The sequence below is a fragment of the Macaca fascicularis genome, chromosome 1 (assembly GCF_037993035.2).
Source record: "Macaca fascicularis isolate 582-1 chromosome 1, T2T-MFA8v1.1".
NCBI lineage: Eukaryota > Metazoa > Chordata > Mammalia > Primates > Cercopithecidae > Macaca > Macaca fascicularis.
Genome location: NC_088375.1, coordinates 186104187 through 186128005, shown reverse-complemented (window position 1 = coordinate 186128005; position 23819 = coordinate 186104187). Strand labels below are relative to the sequence as shown.

General features: G+C 44.7%; 1 protein-coding gene across 7 annotated transcripts in view; it reads right to left on the bottom strand.

Moving 5' to 3' along the window:
* LOC107126370 (AGBL carboxypeptidase 4) overlaps nucleotides 1–23819 on the bottom strand; it is a 1456730-nt gene that overhangs the window by 44225 nt on the left and 1388686 nt on the right. For all 7 annotated transcript variants that reach the window (XM_065522893.1, XM_074007238.1, XM_005543434.5 and 4 more), the window contains one exon: nucleotides 23463–23625. In XM_065522893.1, coding sequence (XP_065378965.1) covers nucleotides 23463–23625 — 163 coding nt within the window. The remainder of the gene's footprint in view (nucleotides 1–23462; nucleotides 23626–23819) is intronic.

The window sequence follows — 23819 nt, the reverse complement described above, 5'->3', positions numbered from 1 at the left end:
CTCATCAGTTAAATGAGAACAATAATCCCTGTCTTGTCTTCTTCACATGGTTGCTTTGAGGTTGAATTGGGGAAGCCATCTAGGGCAGTACCTGCCACATAACTGACTGCCCTCTCTTAATCCTGCAACTTCACTGAGAAGCCATTAGGGAGGAGATGTTCTTGTCCCTTGCTAATTCCTCCTTTCTTTACTCGGGAATGAAGTATAGACTTCACAATGCTCCCATAATCATACTAAGGGGAAGTACCCACTGGTCTAGGATAACTCTAGCTCCTTCTGCATATACCATCCACTACTGTTAATACAGCAATTTCCTCATGCTACTCTCTTGCTCAAGAACCATCTCTGGCTCCCTGTTGCCTATAATCTAAAACTAGAAATTAGTATGATGGCATTTAAGACTTTCTATAATCTGACCCCAAAGAACTTTTCCAACTTTAGTTCCTAAGCCTCCCTTGTGTGAACTCAGCATTCAGGCCAATTTCTTCACATGCTCAGTTCTATCACTGAGCCTTTATTCATCATGACCCACTCTTCACAATGTTTTCCCTGTTTTGTAAGTTCCTTCACTAGACTGTGAGGATAGATGCTATTTTTTTTAAATTTCAATATCAATAGAGCTGATAAAATTAAACTCTCAAAAAATAGTTGCTAAACTGGACTAAATGCCATCATTTCAAATACTTCTTCTCTCGTAAGTTCCAGAACAGATCCTTTTGGATGGTCTAATGTAGTCGAGTTCAGACTCTGAAGCCAAAAGACTTTGGGTCAAACCACTTTGATGGTTAATTTGATGGTTAATTTTATGTGTCAATTTGGCTGGGCCATGATACTCAAATATGTTATTCTGGATATTTCTGTGAGGATGCTTGTGGAAGAGATTAACATTTAATCAGTGGACTTTGAGGCAAAGAGATTGTCCTCCATAATGTGAGTGGGCCTCATTCAATCAGTTGAAGGCCTGAATTGAACAAAAGACTTACCTCTCCTGAGCAAGAGGGAATTCTGCAGCAGATGGCCTTTGTTCTTGAAAAGTAATATTGAAAAGAGGACACAAACAAATGGAAAAACATACCATGCTCATGGATAGGAAGAATCAATATCGTGAAAATGGCCATACTGCCCAAGGTAATTTATAGATTCAATGCCATCCCCATTAAGCTACCAATGACTTTCTTCACAGAATTGGAAAAACTGCTTTAAAGTTCATGTGGAACCAAAAAAGAGCCCGCATTGCCAAGACAATGCTAAGCCAAAACAACAAAGCTGGAGGCATCACGCTACCTGACTTCAAACTATACTACAAGGCTACAGTAACCAAAACAGCATGGAACTGGTACCAAAACAGAGATATAGACCAATGGAACAGAACAGAGCCCTCAGAAATAATACCACACATCTACAGCCATCTGATCTTTGACAAACCTGACAAAAACAAGAAATGGGGAAAGGATTCCCTATTTAATAAATGGTGTTGGGAAAATTGGCTAGCCATAAGTAGAAAGCTGAAAGTGGATCCTCTCCTTACTCCTTATACGAAAATTAATTCAAGAGGGATTAGAGACTTAAGTATTAGACCTAAAACCATAAAAACCCTAGAAGAAAACCTAGGGAATACCATTCAGGACATAAGCATGGGCAAAGACTTCATGTCTAAAACACCAAAAGCAATGGCGACAAAAGCCAAAATTGACAAATGGGATCTCATTCAACTAAAGAGCTTCTGCACAGCAAAAGAAACTACCATCAGAGTGAATAGGCAACCTACAGAATGGGAGAAAATTTTTGCAATCTACTCATCTGACAAAGGGCTAATATCCAGAACCTACAAAGAACTCAAACAAATTTACAAGAAAAAAACAAACAGCCCCATCAAAAAGTGGACAAAGGACATGAACAGACACTTCTCAAAAGAAGACATTTATATAGCCAACAGACACATGAAAAAATGCTCATCATCACTGGCCATCAGAGAAATGCAAATCAAAACCACAATGAGATACCATCTCACACCAGTTAGAAGGGCAATCATTAAAAAGTCAGGAAACAACAGGTGCTGGAGAGGATGTGGAGAAATAGGAACACTTTTACACTGTTGGTGGGATTGTAAACTAGTTCAACCATTATGGAAAACAGTGTGGCAATTCCTGAAGGATCTAGAACTAGAAATACCATTTGACCCAGCCATCTCATTACTGGGTATATACCCAAAGGAATATAAATCATGCTGCTATAAAGACATATGAACGCATATGTTTATTGTGGCACTATTCACAATAGCAAAGACTTGGAATCAACCCAAATGTCCATCAGTGACAGACTGGATTAAGAAAATGTGGCACATATACACCATGGAATACTATGCAGCCATAAAAAAGGATGAGTTTGTGTCCTTTGTAGGAACATGGATGCAGCTGGAAACCATCATTCTCAGCAAACTAGTGCAAGAACAGAAAACCAAACACTGCATGTTCTCACTCATAGGTGGGAATTGAACAATGAGATCACTTGGACACAGGAAGGGGAACATCACACACCGGGGCCTATTGTGGGGAGCGGGGAGGGGGGAGGGAGAGCATTAGGAGATATACCTAATGTAAATGATGAGTTAATGGGTGCAGTACACCAACATGGCACATGTATACATATGTAACAAACCTGCACATTGTGCACATGTACCCTAGAACTTAAAGTATAATAAAAAGAAAGAAAGAAAAGTAACATTGGCTCTCCCCTGATTTCCAGCCTGCCGGTCCACCATTGCAAACTGCCAAAATTGCATGAAGGTTAGGTGTAGTGGCTAATGCATGTAATCTCAGTGCTTTGGGAGGCTGAGGTGGGAGGATTGCTTGAGGTCAGGAGTTCAAGACCAGTCTGAGCAACAGGGAGAGAAACTGTCTCTACGAAAACAACTTAAAAACTGCATGAGTCAATTCCTTGAAATAAATCTCTTTTTTTTTTTTTTTTTTTGAGATGGAGTCTCACTCTGTCGCCCAGGCTGGAGTGCAGTGGCACGATCACTGCTCACTGCAAGCTCCGCCCCCTGGGTTCACACCATTCTCCTGCCTCAGCCTCCCAAGTAGGTGGGACTACAGGTGCCTGCCACTATGCCTGGCTAATTTTTTGTATATTTAGTAGAGACAGGGTTTCACCGTGTTAGCCAGGATGGTCTTGATCTCCTGACTTCGTGATCCACCCACCTGGGCCTCCCAAAGTGTTGGAACTACAGGTGTGAGCCATCGCGCCTGGTCAAAATAAATCTCTTTATATATACATGCACACAGACACCCTATTTGTCCTGTTTCTGTGGAACACCCTGACTAATACAGCCACTTACTGTCTGTGTACCTTTATCAGGTCATTTTACCTCATTGAGCCTTTGTTTTCTAATCTGTAAAATGAGGATGATTGTTCCTCCTTCACAGGGTTATTGTAACAACTCACTATGGCCCTGACAGTGTATGTCAGAGCACCTGTAATTTGTAAGCTATTTCACCTTGCTAAATCTTATTATCAAGGTCCATCACCTCCAGAAAGTCATCTCAACTGCTCTAGCCCTCTTTGCTCTTTGACACTGCTGGGGTCCCAGAGGAAGCCGGGCCCATACCACAGCCCTGACTTTGTCCTTTCTTTCAGCATCCAAGCACATGTGATGATGCCCAGCACTGCATGAGCCTGGTGGGGGATGGAGGGACTGAGTAGGGGGCCTAGTAGAGATGTTAATACAGAATAATCCAGGGCAGCTCTCAAAGCTATAGCAGAGGCTGCTGAGAAGGACTCAGACATGGTGCTGCAGTCAGTTGGGTCCTGAATTGAAATTCATCCCATTGCTTTTTGTCTCGACAGGGTAATAAAAAATCCTCAGACAGTATATTACGAATGCAAAGGTACAACACTGGCTCTCTGCTCTCCACCACCATCTGAGAGAAGGGGACCTGTTGGGGGCCTGAAGGAAACAGGCTTTGAAAGGAGGATAGTGGGTAGAAGCAGATGGCATGTCCTTGGCTGAGCAGGGAGGGCTGGACCCTCACAATGCTAAGCCAGTGCTTCCCGACCTTTCATGTCATGACTCTCCAAGAAATTTTTGATATTTATTTGCAGACTGAAGGAAAAGGTGAGGGGCTTCCTTCTGCTGGAGGTTATTGGCCCTGAGGCTTGGGCCACTCCAGGCCTTGTGAGGCTGTGCAAGGGCTGAGGGACCTGTACCTTGGTACAGCAGCAACCCATCCAATCACCGAGGCTGGGACTCTATTTGATATGCTTTCCTCCAAGCTGGAAGCAGAGAAGATGCTGAGGTCCTCACGGGTGACTTGAAAAGCTCAGTTTGGAAGTCTTACTTGGACCCTCAGGCTCCACTGGGTTTTAGAGTTGCTGTTTTTCTTTTTGGATCAAGCATCTTGCAAATCTGATCATGTCATTCCTCACTCAAAATGACTACCACCTACATGCCTAAGTAGGGAACATAAAACAGGGACCCCACTTCTCCATTGTATCTCTTGCACTCTCTCCCGAATGATTTCATCTATTTTTAAAACAACACTCTTCTCTCTCTCTCTTGCATCTGCAGGTGGTTGGTTTGACTGATCTAGAATAAATGACCAGAAGATAAGGCTTTAGGCTGGCTTGGCTCCAGGCCATAGGTGGAACTCAGGTCTGCCTTCCTCCCTGCTCATCCTGGGGTGGAGCTGAAGTGGCAGTGGCTCCCTGTGACATGCTCTTCCCCTGGCGGATCACTGGAGTGACAAGTGCCAGCCCCAACCACACAGGCACGTGGAAGACCTCCATCTGAGTTAGTTCCATTAGTGTCCCTTTGGCCAAAGCAAGTTACCCAGGTATGCCCAACATTAGTGGGGCTATGAAGAATACTCCACCCACAGCCCTTCCCTGTACTTGAAGCTCCAGACATTTCCAGCTCCTGAAAACAGCATGTTGTGTCATGTCTCTGGGCATTGGCCTAGAATGTCCATTTCATCCTGTGAGTTTCAGCTCATGGGCTCCTCCTCTACAAAGCCATTCCTCAACCTGCATGTTAGGCACATGTACCCTAGAACTTAAAGTATAATAATAATAATAAGAAGAAGAAAAATTAACAATAAAAAAATAAATAAATAAAAGGAAAGAAAAAAAAAGAAAGACAAAAAAAAAAAAAAAAAAAAAAAGCCATTCCTGCCCCCTAAGGCAGAGTTACGCACTTTCTCCTTAATGTCCCCTCTCTACCTTATGTGTCCTTTCAGGGTACTCTTATTAATAGTAATATTTGGATGCCCATTTCTCCGTAAGACTGTACTTTTGGAATGCAAGAGCCTTTCCTGACCCGTTATTGGGTCCTCAGCCACCTTGTATGGGGCCTGGCACAGAAGGAATGCTCAGAAACTTTTTGTTAAACAAATGAGTGAATAACTGAATAAATGAATGGCCAGTGTCTGCTCCTTTTGATTTCAAAGTGCTCACTAGCCTCTTTACCTGGAGCCACTGGTCTCTGTGTATGCTTTGACCCTGGGCCCATTAGGGTACCGCTCAAAGCCCTATGTCTAGGTTGTAATAGACCTAAGTCACATTGAATAGAGTCGAAGGCCCTTGACCCAGCATCCGTGTTTGTGGTTGCAGTTTGAGTTCATAGAACGTCTGATCAGGGAAGAGTATTAGAGACTCCTTCATTCAACTGCACCTTAAGGGAAGAAGCAATGTCTTACTCATCTTCGATTGCCCATGCCCAGCACAGGGCATGTGACAGAGTAGGTGCTTGGTAAATATCTGTCTTGCGTTTTTCATTGTCACATTTTTATAGGTAGAAAAGTGAAAACTCAGAGCGGGAAAATGGAGTTACTGAGTCACACAGGCTGTTTCTGGTAGTCTGGATTCCAGCCTGGTTTCCAGGAGCCCAGACCTAATGGACTTTTTCTAAGGCCTTATTTCTTGACACAGACCTAAGGTTACATGAATTAGGTCCTTACTAACTTCTTCCAAATCCTTCTTAGAACAAATGGGTGGGTCACTGGTGGGTCTAAACATGGATAAGTTCAAGTTGCTTTAAAGCCATGAAGTCAAAAAGCAGCATACTATGGTAGCAAAATAGCAGGCTTTGGAGGAGGGCGACAGATCTGGGTTTGAGAACCAGGAGAAATACTTGCTATGTGACCTTGGACAAATCCCCTAGTTACCTTGAGCATCAATCTCACCCCCAACCCTCCACCATCACCAAATGGGACCATAATGCTACTCTTTTGAGGTTGTAATAAAGATTCATACTAATATGTGCCATTTACCTAGAACATCTTAATCTCAGGTGGTCAATCACTTACAATGAAGTTGTGTTTTCAAACTGTACTTCAAAGCTGGCCTGCCGCACTAGCCATCACCTTTGGAGATTGTCTGCCTTTACAAAGACTTCCAGTCTAGATGCCCTGCCATCCTGGTAGTTTAATATTCACAGTGCTGCTGCTCACTGTGAAACAGCCACTGACCATAAAGTTTGACATTTTGAAGAAGAAAGGGCTTTGAATTAGTCATGCACATGTGCAGTCATTGTTCCTTCTTGTCCTGCTCTGGAATCTAAAAATGACTTTCAACAGAGCCCAGTAACTTTCCCTCAACAATCACCTTCCGGTGAAGAGGTATGGAGGAGTTTAGGCCAAGTAGAAACTCCCAGTCACTCAGAAGAAAACCAAAGCAAAGTGAAGCCAATGTGCACCACATTTGGAGAGAGGGGTCTGTCCTGCCACAGCTTCCTGGTCTGCTGCCTCTTCGAGGAGCAGTAGGGGCTGGAGGGCTGTGAGAGGTGGGACATGGCAGGTGAAATCTCACAGACAGTCTGGATGTGAGCACAGGAGGAAGAGCAGTGCTGTGGAATCCTGGGGCTTTGGGTTCAGAGCTTGACTATGCCTCATACAAGTTTGGTGACTCCAGGTAGGTTAATACCATGGGTTAACATTTTTTTTACTTGTAAGATATAGTGACTGCTTCATAACGCTGCCATGAGAATTAAATAAGCTCATAAAGCACTTAGCACAGTATCTGGCACATAGTAGGCAAGCAGTAAATCTCTCTCTTCTTGAGAGAGATTTCCAACTTTCTAAAACTCAGGCGTCTTCCTCATGCTGTAAATGTGCATTCCCAGAATCCCAGACATCCCCTCGCACATACTATCATGAAAGTGCTTAGGCAAGGGGATGTGTGCATGAGATTTTCCAGCCTGCCTTAGTGCATATAAGTAGGGGTCGACTACAGTCACACTTTCTTATGAGAGAACTCAAAAGAAGAATCCTCTTTTGCTTTAAAACTGGTCATCTGGCTTCGTGTGCCTCTGTAGTGGTGCAGACAGTTCTCCATCCAGGCAATCAGATGGCCTCCCAACCACCTGGTCAGCAGATCCCTGACTTACTGGGATCCCCATGAAGCGAGCACACAGAACTGTAAGGTGTAATAATAGATATCATCCCTTACCAGGAGTCAGTCAGGGTGTTAAGTACTGACATGCATTAACTCATTTAAATCTCACCACAACCCCGAAAAGTTTGTACCATTACTTGTATTCAACAGATAAGATATCTGAAGTGCAGAGAGGTGAAGTAACTTACCCAAAGTCACACAGGGCTTGGAAGTGGCAAAACTAGGATCTGAAACCAGACTTGTACGATTTCCGAGTCTGAGTTCCCAACCACTGAGCCACATCAGCTCAAATCCCTGCATTTCTAGCCTTTGCCTGAGCCTGCACTACTTGGTTTCCTGGCTTTCTCCATAGCTGGGCTGAGAGATATGATAGTCTCAGAGGATGCTGTGAAGGATGCAGGTTACTCACAATAGCCTTGGTGTAGTGTCTAGCTAGACTTCAGACAGCTGCATGCTTGCGCTGTGTTTTGGGACTGTGCCCTTGGCATTCATCAGGAGACACTATGAGAGGCATCATGACACTCATGTTGGCATCTGCTGAAGGAATGCTCTTGAAGCCAGAGGCCACCGCCTCCTACTGGGCCCCCACATGGATTCCCAGGTGAGATGTTTCTTTAAGAGCTCAGTGCTGCCGGGCGCGGTGGCTCAAGCCTGTAATCCCAGCACTTTGGGAGGCCGAGACGGGCGGATCACGAGGTCAGGAGATCGAGACCATCCTGGCTAACACGGTGAAACCCCGTCTCTACTAAAAATACAAAAAACTAGCCGGGCGAGGTGGCGGGCGCCTGTAGTCCCAGCTACTCAGGAGGCTGAGGCAGGAGAATGGCGTAAACCTGGGAGGCGGAGCTTGCAGTGAGCTGAGATCCGGCCACTGCACTCCAACCTAGGCGACAGAGCGAGACTCCGTCTCAAAAAAAAAAAAAAAAAAAAAAAAAAAGAGCTCAGTGCTAGGAAATGTCTTTCATTGCTTTATTGTGGCAGGTGCTTTTGTTATAATTTACCACAGGTGATAAATAAATGAGCAAGCAAATTAAAATAACTGGCCCATGGACACATCCACCAGGATGTCATGTGGGCCTTGGGAGATTTCTTCCTCACCACAAACCTTTCCTGTAGGACACACTGGGAACAGAGACCCCCCTGGGCATGCTGACAACCTCTGGTTGTCCCTTAACTCAGTTCACAGTTAACTCAGCCCCTCATCAGACACTCAAACAAGAAACCACTCTGTCCTCTCTTGAGGAGGCAGAAGTGAGAGACAGTGAAACCCAAAAACAGTTCTTTCAAGGTGAAGGTCAAGTCCCCAATTTATGAAAAGCTCAACAGGTATTACAGCATTTGAATCTGAATCTGAACTATGGTATGAGGAATGGGGAAAGTGAAGGAAGGAGAGAGGGAAGGAAGAATTGGAAAAGAACAAAAAGAGCAAAAGAAGGAGGCAGCAGAGTGGGGCTGAAAGGGATATGAGGAAGAATAGGGACTGCTGAGCCCCTGCCCAAGTCAGAGGCCACTGTGATAGGCACTGACACAGGTCCCCTCATTCAATCCTCAACATCAGTTAAGGTGTCAGAGCACAAAGCATTGCTCAAGGTCATCCAAGTGGAGAATACTTAATTCTCCACTTAAGAGAGGACAGAGTGGCTTCTTGTTTGAGTGTCTGACACTAAATGTGGATTTAGTGCAACACGTTTCCACTATTCGCCTTGAGAGAGGGAGCTAAGGAGAAAGAAAAAGAGAAAAAAAAGTAGACGAGGTGGGAGGAAAGAAGGGAGGTTGGGTGAGGGGAGAAGATAAAAAGTGGAGAAGGTAAGAGAGGGTGTAATAAAGTTATGTGCAATTTTGTGTGTGTGTGTGTGTGTGTGTGTGTGAGAGAGAGAGAGTGTGTGTGTGGGAGAGAGGGTCAAATAGAAAGACAAAAAGACAAAAATGAAAACAAAATGGGGAATGAAAGAGGAAAGAGAGATTACCTATGCAGGGAAGAGGAATGCTATGCAGAGAGACCTGGGAGAATTGAGGGGGGTGCCCCTCCCCTCTGCAGCCCCACAAAGATAGCTCAAGCCCTCCAGAGCATAGGACTTAGCCCGGACAAAGGACCAGACTGCCTCCCAATCCTCTATGGGGAGGGGAGCCTGACTCTCACAGCAGCCATGCACCCTGGGGGCCAGGAGAGGGCACTTCAACCTCAGGCAACTGCAAGGAAGCTGCTGCTCGTGGTCCCCCAAAGGCAAGCAGCGGAGGGAAGGAGCTGGGAGAGAGTCCAGACTGTTGCTCAGTTCAGTGGGTTACCAGCCCTGTGGCCAGCATCTTTCTGATGAAGCTAGGTTGTGATGCACATCCCTGCTAACACAGGCTGGGAATTAAACTGACTTGGGTCCTCTGTGGCTGCCTCTACACCAGCCCAGCGCCTCCTCTAGGCCCTGCCCCTGGCTCTTCCCTATTCTAGATCTTTCTGTCCAAAAGAGCAACATGCTTCCAACTTCTCCCCAGGCCCCTCCTGCTCTTCCCCTTCACCAGGAATCATCCCTTCTTTGAGTCCAGGGTGAAATAGTTTTCAAAATCATTTCTCACCTACTATGCCATTTGATCTGCCCAGCTATTTACAAGGTAGGTGCAGTAGGCAGAGTGGGAAACTGGCACAGATGAAGTGTCAGCTGTCTACATTCACATTAAAAAATTAAAATCACTGGACTTTCCAGTTCTTAAATTCTGTGATGAGAACCCAAGTGTCTTAACACTTTATCATGACATGTTTCCTCAACACCAGACTAAGGAAGGCTAATATATGCTGTTTCTAGCTGAGCATCAAATACCAAATCCCAGTTACAGACTGAACCCTAGCTTTAGTCACAGATCTTTATGGTAGACTGAGTCCTGAGACTAACCCTAAGTGAATTTGTCCCGGTAAAAGTTCCAAACTATGCACATGAGGACAGAGATCTCTACTGGGATATCAGAGTACTCTGAACACACCTTTGAGAAGGCTGTTAGTTAAGAATCTGAAGAACCCCTTAGGAATCTCAAAAACCCTTCATGGAAGTTTCCCTGAAACCTATAATCCAAACAGATTTCATCTCTTCTGATAACCCAGGAATTTATTACTCGGATTTCATCCAACTGGGTACTTGGCTAGTAATAATAAGAGTATCATTTATTGAGTGCTTATTATGTTCCAGGTAATCTATTAGGCACCTGAGAATTTGTTTTGTTTCCATCTACTGAAAACAACACTGTGAGGTAAATATCATAATAATCATTGTTACAGATGGACAAACTGAGGCTCAGAGAGATTAGGTCACTTGCCTAAGTTCACACAACTGGTAAATAGCAGAACCAAGATTTGTACCCAGGTCAGTCTGGCTCCAAAGGCTACGCTTGCTTCATTCTATTATTAACAATGGCATCTGTTATATCTCAGCTATTAGCTCCTCAATCATATGACTGATTTCTTCAAAGAAAGTGTCTTTTAGTGGCGCAATCAGAGGATTTAATATCAGAAGAAACAAGTTCAAGCTTCTGTGAGGATATTGCCCCACCACCTATGCACTGTACCACCTGGACATTCTTCCTCTTAGTCCAGCTCTGAGTTTCTGCACTTCTAGAGCTCAGACTGGTCTTGGCTTAGGATAGGAACACAGAGACAAAGTGTACCTCCTTCACTGACCCTTGAATTCCTTGTTTGTAAAATAGAGATAATAATACTCATATCTACAGATTGCTGTGGGGATCAAATGAAATGATGGTTCTGAATACGCTTTATACACTGATGAATGCTGTTTATTTCTGGATGGCTTACCCAGGGCTTGGCATTCTGCAGGAGCTTCATAAATACTATAAAAAATATGTATTTTTTTCTTTTCTTTTTTTTTGAACTGACAGCTAAGCATCCTTTGTCTCCTCTCTCCTCTCCACTGACTCATAGCTGAAACTGCATGGATTGAGAGCAGTGGTACTGATGTCCTCCTCCCTCTAAGTTCCAACTTGCATCCCTCCCAGCCACAACTCCCACCTCCTGTCTCTTGAGACACATCAACAAGCCAAGCACGGCCACAACCCCAGCTAAAGGCCCTTGTCTCAGACAGAGTTGGCAGCTGCCTCCTCTTATTGGCAGCACATTTATCATCTTGAGGAAAATATTGATGGATAAGAAATCCCAGACAGGCAGCATGTCTTGGCTCGGCATGCAGCCTGAAGTGAGGTATGAGGTGCTAGTTTTAGGGTCTTTCTGAAAGAAAGGGAGAGTTGGTGGTCCTATAGAGAATGGCTCTGTGGCTCCAGGGGTCACAGAAAATCCTAAGATGACCGTGTCCTGCACGTAGTAGATGTTCAATAAATGTTAGATCCAAATTAAATAAACTCTTTGAATGAGCCTGAAGGATGGAGGCCCTTTGTCCAAACCCTTTATTTTACAAATGGGATCCCGGGCAGGGTAGTGATTTGCTCAAGATCATAGCAAGTCAGCAACAGAGACTGGATTAATAAAGTATGTGGCTCATGAATCTCACATCAAAACACTGTCCAATACACAACATTCCACTAGGAGATATCCCAAACTTCTGGCCGGATAGTATGATCTGAGAAACTGGATCAGGGCTGCCGAGGGGAATCAGGAGGAAGGAGATCCTTAGATTTACTTTCAGACCAAATCTCCCAGGAACACATCCTTTTAAAGATTAAAAGAGTGAGAAGGGCAGGCAGGTGTTACTTGGTGAGGTGCTGTAGCATTTGCTTGCGATACATTCACCTATCTCCAACTGAACCCATTCAACTCATCCTCCCCACTGCTGCCATGATGCCCTCCAGGCAACACTGGTGTGGTTGTGGGTCACTGGTGCTTCACTAGCTGGTTGCCACAGCCTTCTCTGGCCTCATTGCCTCTCACTCCCTAACTCACACCCAAGGCTCAGACATGTCCAAAGGAGGAAAGCAGCTCTCTGGACTGGACACACACTACTCTCTCTGCCTGCAAAGTCTTTTGCTCCCTTCTCATTCTTCTAGACTTGGTAAAAGTGATGGTTCTTCCTTCCTGCACCTCCTCCCACCCCCTGATCCCCTCAAGGCTAGGTTAGATGCTCCTTTTCTCCATGTCCTGTGTTCCCACCTGTCACAACTCTCCTGCAGTCATTCTCCTGCCCATCTCCTCCACCACCTGGTAACCTCACCAGGCATAGGCTACAGCCACTCAGCTCTGCATCCCCAGAAACCAGCATAGGGCCTGGTGCAGTATAGGTGCTCAGTGAGTATAGCCTTGGATTCCAGACCCTCCCTGTCAATCTTCCCCATAAAAGTTCAGAATGGAGCTATCTCCCACTGGCTCTAGTTCTAACCTCTAGAGCCACAGAGAAGAGATCTACTCCCTCTGCTTCATGAGAGCTCTTTAGAGCAGGGGTCCTCGAGCCCCTGGCCATGGATTTTTACAGTGGCCTGTTAGGAACCAGGTGCACAGCAGGAGGTGAGTGGCAGGCGATGGATCATTATGACCTGAGCTCCACCTCCTGTCAGAACAGCAGTGGCATTAGATTCTCATAGGAATGCAAACCCTGTTGTGAACCATGCATATGAGGGATGTAGGTTGTGCACTTCTCATAAGAATCTAACTGACGCCTGATGATCTGAGGTGGAACAGTTTCATCCTGAAACCATCTCCCCTCCCAACGCTGGTCCACTGAAAAGTTTTCTTCCATGAATTCGGTTCCTGGTGCCAAAAAGGTTGGGGACCGCCACTTTAGAAATTTGACCAAAGCAAATATGTAGCCCCTACATGTCTTCTTGCCAAAGAAAATATCTCCAATTATTTTTTACCAGTTCCTCATATGTCATAGCTTTGGGTAGGTTGACCAACCATCTTTGTTTGCTGAGAACTGTCCTGGTTTTGGCACAGAGTCCCCTGTTTTGGGAAACTCCTCACTTAGTCCCAGGCAAACCAGGGCAGTTGGTAAACCTAGCTTTGTGTTCCCTTTCCCACCTGATGCCTCAGGACCTGTGCACCATTTTATCAATGTTCGACATAGAGAGGGGGCCAGAAATGAACACACAGTTCCCAGGGTCGTTGACATAGCAGGGCAAAGAAAGGCCAACACCTCTTTGCTCCCCAAATCTATTTATGTGAATGCAGCCAAAACCAGCTTCAATTTTGGTGGAGGGTAGTGTGGTGGATGTGGGAGTTGACACATTGCCCTGTTGATCAATATCAAACTTAATAGCGTCAATTAAGATGCCTAAACCATTTTACTGCACAGAAAACCTCATTTCCCCAAATCATTACTTCCAAAGCTGCTTTTGTTTCATTCTTTTTACTCTAAAGGCAGAAATGACTCAATATCTTTGTTCCAATTATTGTCCAATTAAGCCCCCCTCAAATGTTCCAGGCATTCATGCATTCAACAATTATTTATTAAGCTTCTATAACATAGCAGACAGTCCCTCTCGTTGTCCTTGGACTGATAAAAGTTAGGCCTAAACCTGAAACTGGTTGGAGCTAATCTTGGGTAAATGGTCTTTCAACTTTTGGGCTCTCCCCACATTTGTGCAATAAGAAGGTGAGAACACAAGTATTATATGCATAAGTTGAAGGGGATATTCATGTAGACAAACAGGTTCAAGTTATTTAGGAACCAGCCAGGATTTCTTTTGACCATCAGCTAACAGCCATAATCCTGAAACAATATCAACTCTATTGATCATCGACTTGGTTTCCATGGAGGCTTGCAGGTGCTGCTAGTGAAGGCTGACAGTTATCACTATAAAGTAACTTTACAACTTTGTAATTTGTAGCTCTCTGCTGACAGTAATATTAACAGCATTTCGAATTATGGCCATAAACTTGACAACAGCAGATAAAGCCCTTAGAAACCTCATTTTAGGGGATGAGGGAGGCTAGGGGAAGGTAATAACGTTTAGGTTTTCCAGGCCTGGGCAGGAGACATTCAGAAATCAGGGGCACATTTTGATCTGGAGGTGAGAAGCAGTCAGCCCAAGGCAGGGCTCACAACAGGCAGCAGCTCAGCCGGGCACTGCAGAGAGAGGGTCTGGGCAGCATCCAGCAGAGCTGCAACTGGGCTATCAGGGATTGCAAACAGGTCAAAGCTAGGGATGCCCATCAGAGAGAGGGGTGAGAGTAAGAGCTGACTAGTAGGTCCCAACCTCTGCTGGGTTCAGAAAAGGCTCTTGTCCAACAGGAAATGGAGGGAAACTGGGAAGATTCCAGAGCAGGGAGGAGGGTTAGATAAAAACCTAGCCGACAGAGTGGAGTGAACACACACTTTGAGCTGGATCAATCTGGATTTACATTCCCACTCTACCACTAGTAGCTGTGCAGCCTGGGGCATGTTAGTTGATTTTTCTGGGCTTCCATTTCCCTACTTGTGAAATGGAGATACTATCTCAAAGGCCCAAATCAAATGATTCTCTATGTATCTGGAAATAAACTTAAAGATCATATCATTTCATCTTCTACACTAAAGACAGGAGAATTAGGACCCAAAGCAGGTAACAGACCTCCTCAAACCTACATCACAAGTTACAGGCAAAGCTGACGCTCTAGTGCGGGGACCTGAGCCTCTTCATGAAGCACATTCTCAATATTATTATTTTTACCATTACTGCTACTATTATTCTTATTCATTCAGCCACTTAGTCAATCAGAAGGATTCATATTTAAAGATCAAACTCTAGCCCATGTCTGTAGGGAGGAGAAAAATATCAACAGACTGCACGCAGTACAGTTTAGACTTCGGTTCCCAAAACCCTCTGATGGAAGCGTTTTTTACTTAGGAATCTTAACAAAGCTTTGACCTTGGGTATGACACACAAGAACTAGGAAGTATCTAGGTATCTTTAGATGCCAACCAATAGGTGAGACTTGACTGCTTCCTACTCTCCTGTCCTCCACCTAAAATTTAGTGAAGGTTCCCTGGCAAGAACAAACATCTAGGCAGTACCCACCCCCAACACATACAGGTGCCGATACTGCTTCTGAACAGCACAGATCACATAACTCATTGCCCTATTCTTGATCCAAGTGAACTAGCACATACTGGGTGAGGCCTGCTTCCACTTCATTCATTCATTCATTTGTATTCACTGAGTATCTACCTAGTATCAGGCTTTAGCTAGATAGGTGAAGTGATTTAACCAAGGCCACATAGCTTTATGAGGGGGTCAAGGGGCAAAAGGTCATACTGGAACTGGGGTCTTAACTCTCAGTCTAGCTTTCTTGTCACCAAGTTATCAAGCAGAAGCCCACCTTGACTGTGTACACCAAAAAAATCTTTTCTTCATTGTGACTTTATAGTACCTTGTAGAAAAATCTATGTTGAGTCTATCCAAAGCCCAGGCCTGTCTCCAGAACTTCAGGCCTATAAAGTCCTTTCTTTCTTTCTCTTTCTTTCTTTCTTTCTTTCTTTCTTTCTTTCTTTCTTTCTTTCTTTCTTTCTTTCTTTCTTTCTTTCTTTCTTTCTTTCTTTCTTTCTCTTTCTTTCTTTCTTTCTTTCTTTCTTTCTTTCTTTCTTTTTTCTTTCTCTCTCTCTCTTTTCTTTCTTTCTGTCTGTCAGTCTGTCTTTTTTTTTTCTTTGATGAAGTCTTTCTCCTCTGTCCCCCAGGATGGAGTGCAATGGCATGATCTCAGCTCACTGCAACATCTGCCTCCTGGGTTCAAGCAATTCTCCTATCTCAGCCTCCCAAGTAGCTGGGATTACAGGTGCCCGCCAACAAGTTCAGCTATTCTGTTGTTGTTGTTGTTGTTGTTGTCGCATTTTTGTACAGATGGCATTTCACCATGTTGGCCAGGCTGGTCTTGAACTCCTGACCTCAAGTGATCCACCAGCCTTAGCCTCCCAAAGTGCTGGGATTACAGGCATGAGCCACTATGCCCAGCCCCATGTTGTTTTCAATTCAAGAACCTGGGCATCTTCCTTGGCTCTTTCCTCTACCCCATATCCAAACAATCAGCAAGAATACTCAATCCTACCTGTTAGATATTGGAACATGTTAAAATGGAACTTTTAAATTGTAGTTTCGGCTGAGATCCCAAGACTATAGACATCACAGTTCAGAGTGAAGTATGAAACCACCATGCAGGGCTTGCAAAAGTAACCCAGAAAACCAGTTTTGCAATCTTTAGCTCACCTTCAGACATGAGGGCCCGTGGAGGGGAATAGTGACCCCAACAGGGGTAAACCATCAGATCACCAGAGGCTGAGGAAGGAACCATAAGCAACTGAACTGAGCAGACACATCTGCTCCCATCAAGAGAGCTCAAGCACCAGGAGAAGATGTGTCTAAAGAAGCTTGTGAGGGACTGCCCATGCTGTCTCATGAGAATACTAGTCCCCTAAGACCTTTTCTATTCCTTTTCTCCCCTCCCTCACCCTGCTCAACCTTGGAGGAGTGAGCAGCTACTGTTACCCAGATCGAGGGGAAAGGCTGGGAAGCCAAGTCAGGGAAACAGAAGTGAGCCAGACCTTAACCCCTTGGTCACATGAGCAGCCTATTTGAGACAGGTCTGAGCTAGAGGATGGGGAGGGTTTTTACTTTGAAGAGGTTTGATGTTTTTGATTGGATCAGACGTAGTCATTGCTAAACTGAGACTGTTTTGTGACTAGAATTAATTAGAGAACTTTTAATTTCCTGAGAGCGATGGGAGACTCATGGGGCCTGCCAGAGCTTTTGTATCTCTAGATCTATAATCTCTATCTATCTATCTATAAAGCCAATGGGAGACAAAAAATAAAGTTGTTTCATAATTGCACCTTGTGAGTACTGCCTGTTCAATGTACTTGTTACATATTTCACAAATCTTTCTCTTTCTTTCCAGGGTCCAGCTCTGCCTATATTTATTAATCACCTGCTGCTTCTGGCCCAGCCCCAGCTACCCTCCAATCCTTTGGATGTAGCATCTGGGCTCTCCCCTGTACTTCTCCCTCTGCCAGGAAGGCTACTCCACCCCTTCTTCTCCTCCCTGCATTCCATCCATCCTAGAAGTCTGAGCTCTAGTTTCTCTTCCTCCAGGAAGCCTTTCTTCCTACTCCCTCCTGCACCACCCCAGCTGGGTTAGATGACTCCCACTGCTTCCCCAACCAGCAGAGTTCCCCTCTGTCAGAACTTTTATCCCTCTGTGATACTGATGTCTCTTTACCTTTCTCCCTCCCCTCAAAACTGTCTTCATCTTGAAAGTAGAGACCAAGTTTTTTCATCTATTTCTAGTGTCTAATGTGTTTGGTTGGATGGATGAGTAAATAAACGATAGCTTCAATGTCTGATGTAGGTTTCAGAGGACCCAGTGCAAGGCATATATGGGCTCTGAAACGAGACTAATCCAATTAACTGAATTTGATATATCAGCATCTTCTCTTGACCACATCAGCCATACCCCTCCCCTTAAAAGCCAGCATTTTCTTATTTCAGTGTGTCCACAGCTACGAGCCTGGGTGGAAACCAGTCTGCTCAGGACCCAAGGTCTCTGTTCCCAATGTTTTTCTCATCCATTATGTCAAAGAGCTATTTCCTCTTGGCTTGTAACCAGACTATAAACAAATGCCAGATAAGCTCTGGGTTACTTTATGATTCCAGTTTAGCCTTTCTCTCTCTCTTTTTCAAATCGTTTGAACAGAGCATATTTATCACTTGGCAGGCCAGTAAAATGTAAATAGGGTTTCCTGAAGAATGGTTCAAAATTCGTTGGAATTTATCATTTCACAAAAACAACAAATGACAGGAAGGAAAGGCAAGGGACCTAATATTTAATGGCACAGACCATATGCCCAGTGATTTATCTGCATGCATTCTCCCATGTAGACTTAACAACAACCCTGTGAAGTAAATAATCATCCTCACTTTACAGCTGAAGAAACTGAGGTTCAGAGTGGTTAAATATGGGATTAGGGCTCTCAGTGAGAATGATGCAAAAAAGAACTCACACCCAGGACTCTGACACCAGCGTCGTCTTCTGGCCACAGCATGGACAGGAGAGAGGCCAAGAGGCCACCGGCCACGGCAGAAGCCTCTGAGGATGTCTCTCTTTTAGGTTCTGTTGAAAGCTATGGGCCTTCCCCCCAAAAAATGAACTCTACATATTTACTCACAGCTTCGCATACATTTTAGTTGGTTCACAGGCTTTTGTTGAAGCCATCTGTAAGCCCCTCAATTAAGAACCCCTAAACTAAAAGAATGAAAGTAGCTATTGGCTTGGCCTGACTAGCTGCCTGGGATACTTTTGTATTGATTTTCCCTATTAAATTAGAAACTCTTTTGTTCATGAAATCACTGAATATTAAAACTCAATAAAAATTATGGATTATTGATAACATGGAATATTGAAAATCCATGGATTAGTTATCCAACTCATCTAAGCATGGAATTATATAACTTATATTTTAGAATCAGGAAAATCTTAGAATGTCAGAGCTGGAAGGAACTAGAATAGTGATCAAGTCCATACATAATTTTATTCCACAAAACTCTGATGGGTAGGAAGAATAACACACAGAGGCTGAGAGAGGGGACAAGACTTGCTGAAGGCCACCCGTAATAGCGTGGAGTCAAAATTCAAATCCTAGTTGCTAGTTTCAAAGCCAGATTGTCAAGTTAAAGATTCAACCAACAGAAGGAAAGCCATGTAGTCTGCATGGGGCTGAGAAAAGTCAAGACAAGAATATTTGTTAAGTACCTACCAGATGCCAGGCAGTACCAGGGGAATGCAGATATAGTGCCATATTTCACCCTCCCAATAACCATGCAAAGTGAGTACTATTTTTATTTTACAAATGGGGAAAGAAATTCAGAGTGGTGAGATAACCAGTCCAAGGTCACACAGCCAAGTAAGCATCAACAACCCAGGTCCATTGCTTTATTTCCCAGATAAAGAGGGGAAGGGAAGTCAGAGAGAGCAAAATCCTGGTCATGTTTGGCTGATGCTTTTCCAAGGAAAGAACTGAACCAATGGATACATACGCTCTGGTCTGTGGAACGGTGGACACTATTCTGGACCTAGGTGAAATATCCCTTGGGATTCTCTGCATCCCCAGCCCTTCCTGATGTTATACTCATCCAGTATCCTCTAGCTAACTAGTCTGGCCTCCATGATACTAGGAAGGGGGCGCCCTGGATGACAGCAACAAGAAACTCCATCAATGGAACAGTACATCTCCCACTGTGTGAACCAGTCATTGTTCTGTGGTCAAGGCAAGACCCTTAACTGTGATGACCCCACCAATGCTCTTTGCCCAACAAACCTAACAACAGCCGCTGATCTCTTGCTGTAACAGCCCTATCTATCTTCTTTCACACAGACAGTGGTCCTCATTCACATTCACGTAAACCTTTTCAACGTCACTTAATATTTAGTTCACAGTGCACACTCACACAAGCTATTTCCTTTAACCTCATTGCAACTCGGTGAGGTTAAGTATTATTACATCCTCCTGCTACAGATTAGGAAACTAATCTGAGGCCCAGTGAGGTTATACAACTTGCCCAAGGTGACATTCTAGTAAGTGGATGAGCCTAGGATTCAAACCCATATATATCTGAATCGAAAGTCTGTTCTGTTTGCATAATACCATATCTATATTTTAATGAATATCTCTATTTAATTCCCACAGCAGGGGTTAGACAAGTGTGAAGGTCTTTGGTCCTTCGTAACGGTGAGGAAGCTCACCTCAGAGAGGTTACAGGACTTGCAGGAGGGTGCTCTCTGGGATGATGTTGGTGCTGTCATCAGAATCCAGGTCTCCTGATTCCTAGTCTAGAGGACATTTTCTCCCAGACCATATTGCCTTTCCCATCAGACCATGTAATTTCTTTTTCTGGTTGGGACATGGAGCCAGCAGCCAACAAAGATCACAATCTGTCTCCCTGAAGTCTCCCTCTGTTATGAAGTGAGAGTTGGGTTTTTTTTTAAGTATTTCAAACAGAACCCAGGTTAAATCACCCTTGCATGCATTGAATCGGCCTAAGCTTCCCTGATGCAGTTTGTTTCCTCTTCTCATCCTCTGGAGGACAGAACAAGGCAGGGTAGGCCCATCAGCATCATGGCCAGCTCAACTTGTACATAGCCTCTCTATTCACCCTAACCCCTTCCAATCACGAGCTCCCATTCCCTGCCGCCACTCCCAAATAGTCAATTACCAAGTCTTCTCAGTTCCACATTATAAATATTCCACAGCCATCACTCTGGTCTTGGCCTGAATTATTTCTCAACTGTATTTTTATAACAGCATTCTAATGCATGTCCCTGCCTACAATACTGGCCCTCTCGAATCTGTCCTTTCCACTGCCATCAGAGTGGCCCTTCATCCCCATTAAAAACCCTTCTATTGCTCTCCATTGTCTACATTCAAGATCAAACTCCTTACAGCTTTCCACTTCAAATTTATCATTGTGTCTGAAGTCCTTCAACCACAAGGGACCACTTACAGCTCTTGCCCATACCTTCTGTACGCCCCTCTCTGTCTACCACATCCTCACTTCAACAACACCCTCACCCAGTTTGATTAGTTCATATTAAAAACTCACTTCAGGCTGGGTGCAGTGGCTTACACCTGTAATCTCAGCACTTTGGGAGGCCGAGGCAGGTGGATCACGAGGTCAGGAGTTCGACACCAGTCTGACCAACATGGTGAAACCCCATCTCTACTAAAAATACAAAAACTAGCCGGGCATGGTGGCACACACCTGTAATCCCAGCTACTCAGGAGGCTGAGGCAGGGGAATTGCTTGAACCCAGGAAGCGGAGGTTGCAGTGAGCTGAGATCGTGCCACTGTACTCTAGTCTGGGTGACAGGGCAAGACTCCATCTCAAAAACAAACAAACAAAAAACCTTAGTTCAGAGGTCTCTTTTCCTGGGAAATCTTCCCTGACTCCCAGGACCGCGTGTGAGTTCCCTCTTTCCCCCATGTAAAGACATTCTTGTCTTTAGTATGTTCTCTGTTAACATTCCCTGTGCCTAGAACTTTACCTGACCTATGACAGGCACTCAATATATACTTGTCAAATGAAAATGTCCTAGACCCTTCTGGAATTCCTTCACCACAGAATTTATCATGTACATTGTCTCCTCAAGTACACTGAAAGTTCTAAGAGTCAGAAACCATGCCTTTTTATTCAGTATTTTACCCTAGGTGCCTTTTATGATTCCTGGTGTGTACTAATGGTGTGTTTACTTTTGATAAATGAGGGTTGGCTGTTGAGGGGTGGAAACCTTGGGCCTGAACCAAGGGTGGGCTTTCTACTAAGAAATACATTTTCTTCTAACACAAAAGCATGTCAGAAAGGCTAAGAAAAGGCAGGAGAACCTGTCATATTGGACAGCAAAAAACAACAACAAACTAGGTGCAGGCCTCCTCTGGAGGGACCCTCATCTCCCTATGAATAAGAATTGCAGAATCCCCTTTGGTGCACAAGCTGAAAGTCTTATTCCAGGAAGTTCTCTGTCCCTTTGCCATATATTATGGGAGAGCAAAGCAAGCACAATGTGCAATGAAGCATATGCATGTATTATAGGAGTTAGCAGATTCTGGAGAAGCCATAGGCTGTACACATCATCTAATGTGTGTATGGGGCATGGAGAGGGGCAGTGTGGCACATAACAGGTGGCCAGGACTTTGGAACCCACAGACCCTCTTCCTCCGAGCAGAGCCTATTCCCTTGGCCTTGCTGAGTCAGGTGGGTATTAAAGCAGACTGCAAGATGACTCTTAGCCTTGATGACTGTATGTAGGGAACTCTCAGTTCCAATCATAATCTCTCTGTGTCCAACAGGAGCTGGGACACTGCTCTAACACCTGGCCTACCCCCTGCCAGCCACTCCTTCTAGGGCCATTGCCCTGCTTCCAATGTTCCTGGCAAGGTACCTGGACACCATACCCCCGACCCTCCCAAACACACACATACAAACAGAGCCACTAACTTGCAATTGGCTGGTGGGACGAGCCCTAAGTCATGCCACTTTCAGAAAAGATGTTTTCCTGCACAGAGGAATTCCATAAACACTCACCAAGGGTTGAAAAGATGCTAAAAAGAGCACTTCTACTTCCAGGGAGGGGGAATTTGCAGAAATACAGAGTTCATTTCATCTAAAGTTCCTTTGTTCTCCCTCCACTTCTTTGAGAAAACTAAGTGTTAGGAAAGGAGACATAGATCAACCCAAAAACAAAGGATAAAGGAAAGTGGAATCTGCTATGATCTGTTACAGCTGATGCAGGGACCTTAGTATTAAAATCAACACTCAGGCAACTAGAGTTACTATATAATCCCTAAAAAAATTAGGCAAGCTAGAAAATAACTTCTAATTTCATCATGGAAGGCTTGGGGGTTTTCAGAGAAATTTTATGAAGAAACTAAGAGGAAAAGGAATTTGTTAAAGGAAATGCAAAGGCAAAGAGAAAGATGCACAGAGGCCGAGACGGGAAAGACAAGGAAGACAGAGGAGAGGCAAAGAGGAGAGAAAGAGAGGAAAGGAGGATGGGATAAGAGAGAGGACAGAAAGGAGGGGAGGAGGAGGAAAAAGAAGTAAGGAGAGAGAAGCACAGAACAGGTGAGGAAGGAGGAGGAGGGTAGAGAAGAAGAGGCAACAAGGGGGAGAAAAATAAGTAGAAGGAGAAATAGTGAGTAGAGGGAAAAGAAAGTGGGAGAGGACAGGTTAGACAAAAGATGAAAAGAGAAAATATGGTTTTGTATGTTCAGGGTTAGAAGGAGTCAAGATCATCAAGCTCTTCCTCAGCAACCCTGGGGGTGTCATCCAGCCTGTGGACTTGCATAGCTTAGATGGCAGAAGACTAGCTGCATCATGAGAGAAGAGAGGGGAGAGAGATGGAGGCAGGGTAAGATATGGGCAGGCCATGGGTCCAGGTGGCCTGGGAAAGATTTGGAGCATGGCAATTGGGGTGGGAGTGTCATACTAAAGGCTGAGGCAAACTGGACAATCCAAAGATGCCACCAGCAGAACTAGCACCTCCATCCTCACCTGAGAGTCTCAGCCCTTACCTGAGCTGGGGGCCTAATTCCTGACCTGTCAGACTTGGATACCCTGGGCTGGATGAGGGCTGGCCCAAGGCTGGGTGGGGACGGGCCAAGGATACAGGCTTCTTCAGTGTAGGGCACGGCAGCCGTGGTGCCACTGATGATGTAGCTGTAGAAGGAGACCTCTAGGGTGTAGCAATAGGAAGTGTGGTCCAGGAGTCCACCGAGGAAGCGACGGCCAGTTCCTGCTTTCACAGCGTCCCGGTTAAAGGATGTGCTGGACTGTGAAAGACAGAGTAGGAGGAAAGAATCACGGCACCTGCTGGCAATTGGATTGCGAGCAAATTTTACAACACCTCTGGGTCTCAGTTTCACCATCTGAAGAGTGAGATATTAACCCCTCATCACATGATTATTATAAGGACTGATTAAATAAACATAATTAATGACAGCAGCAAGCAGAGTTCTTGAGGTGC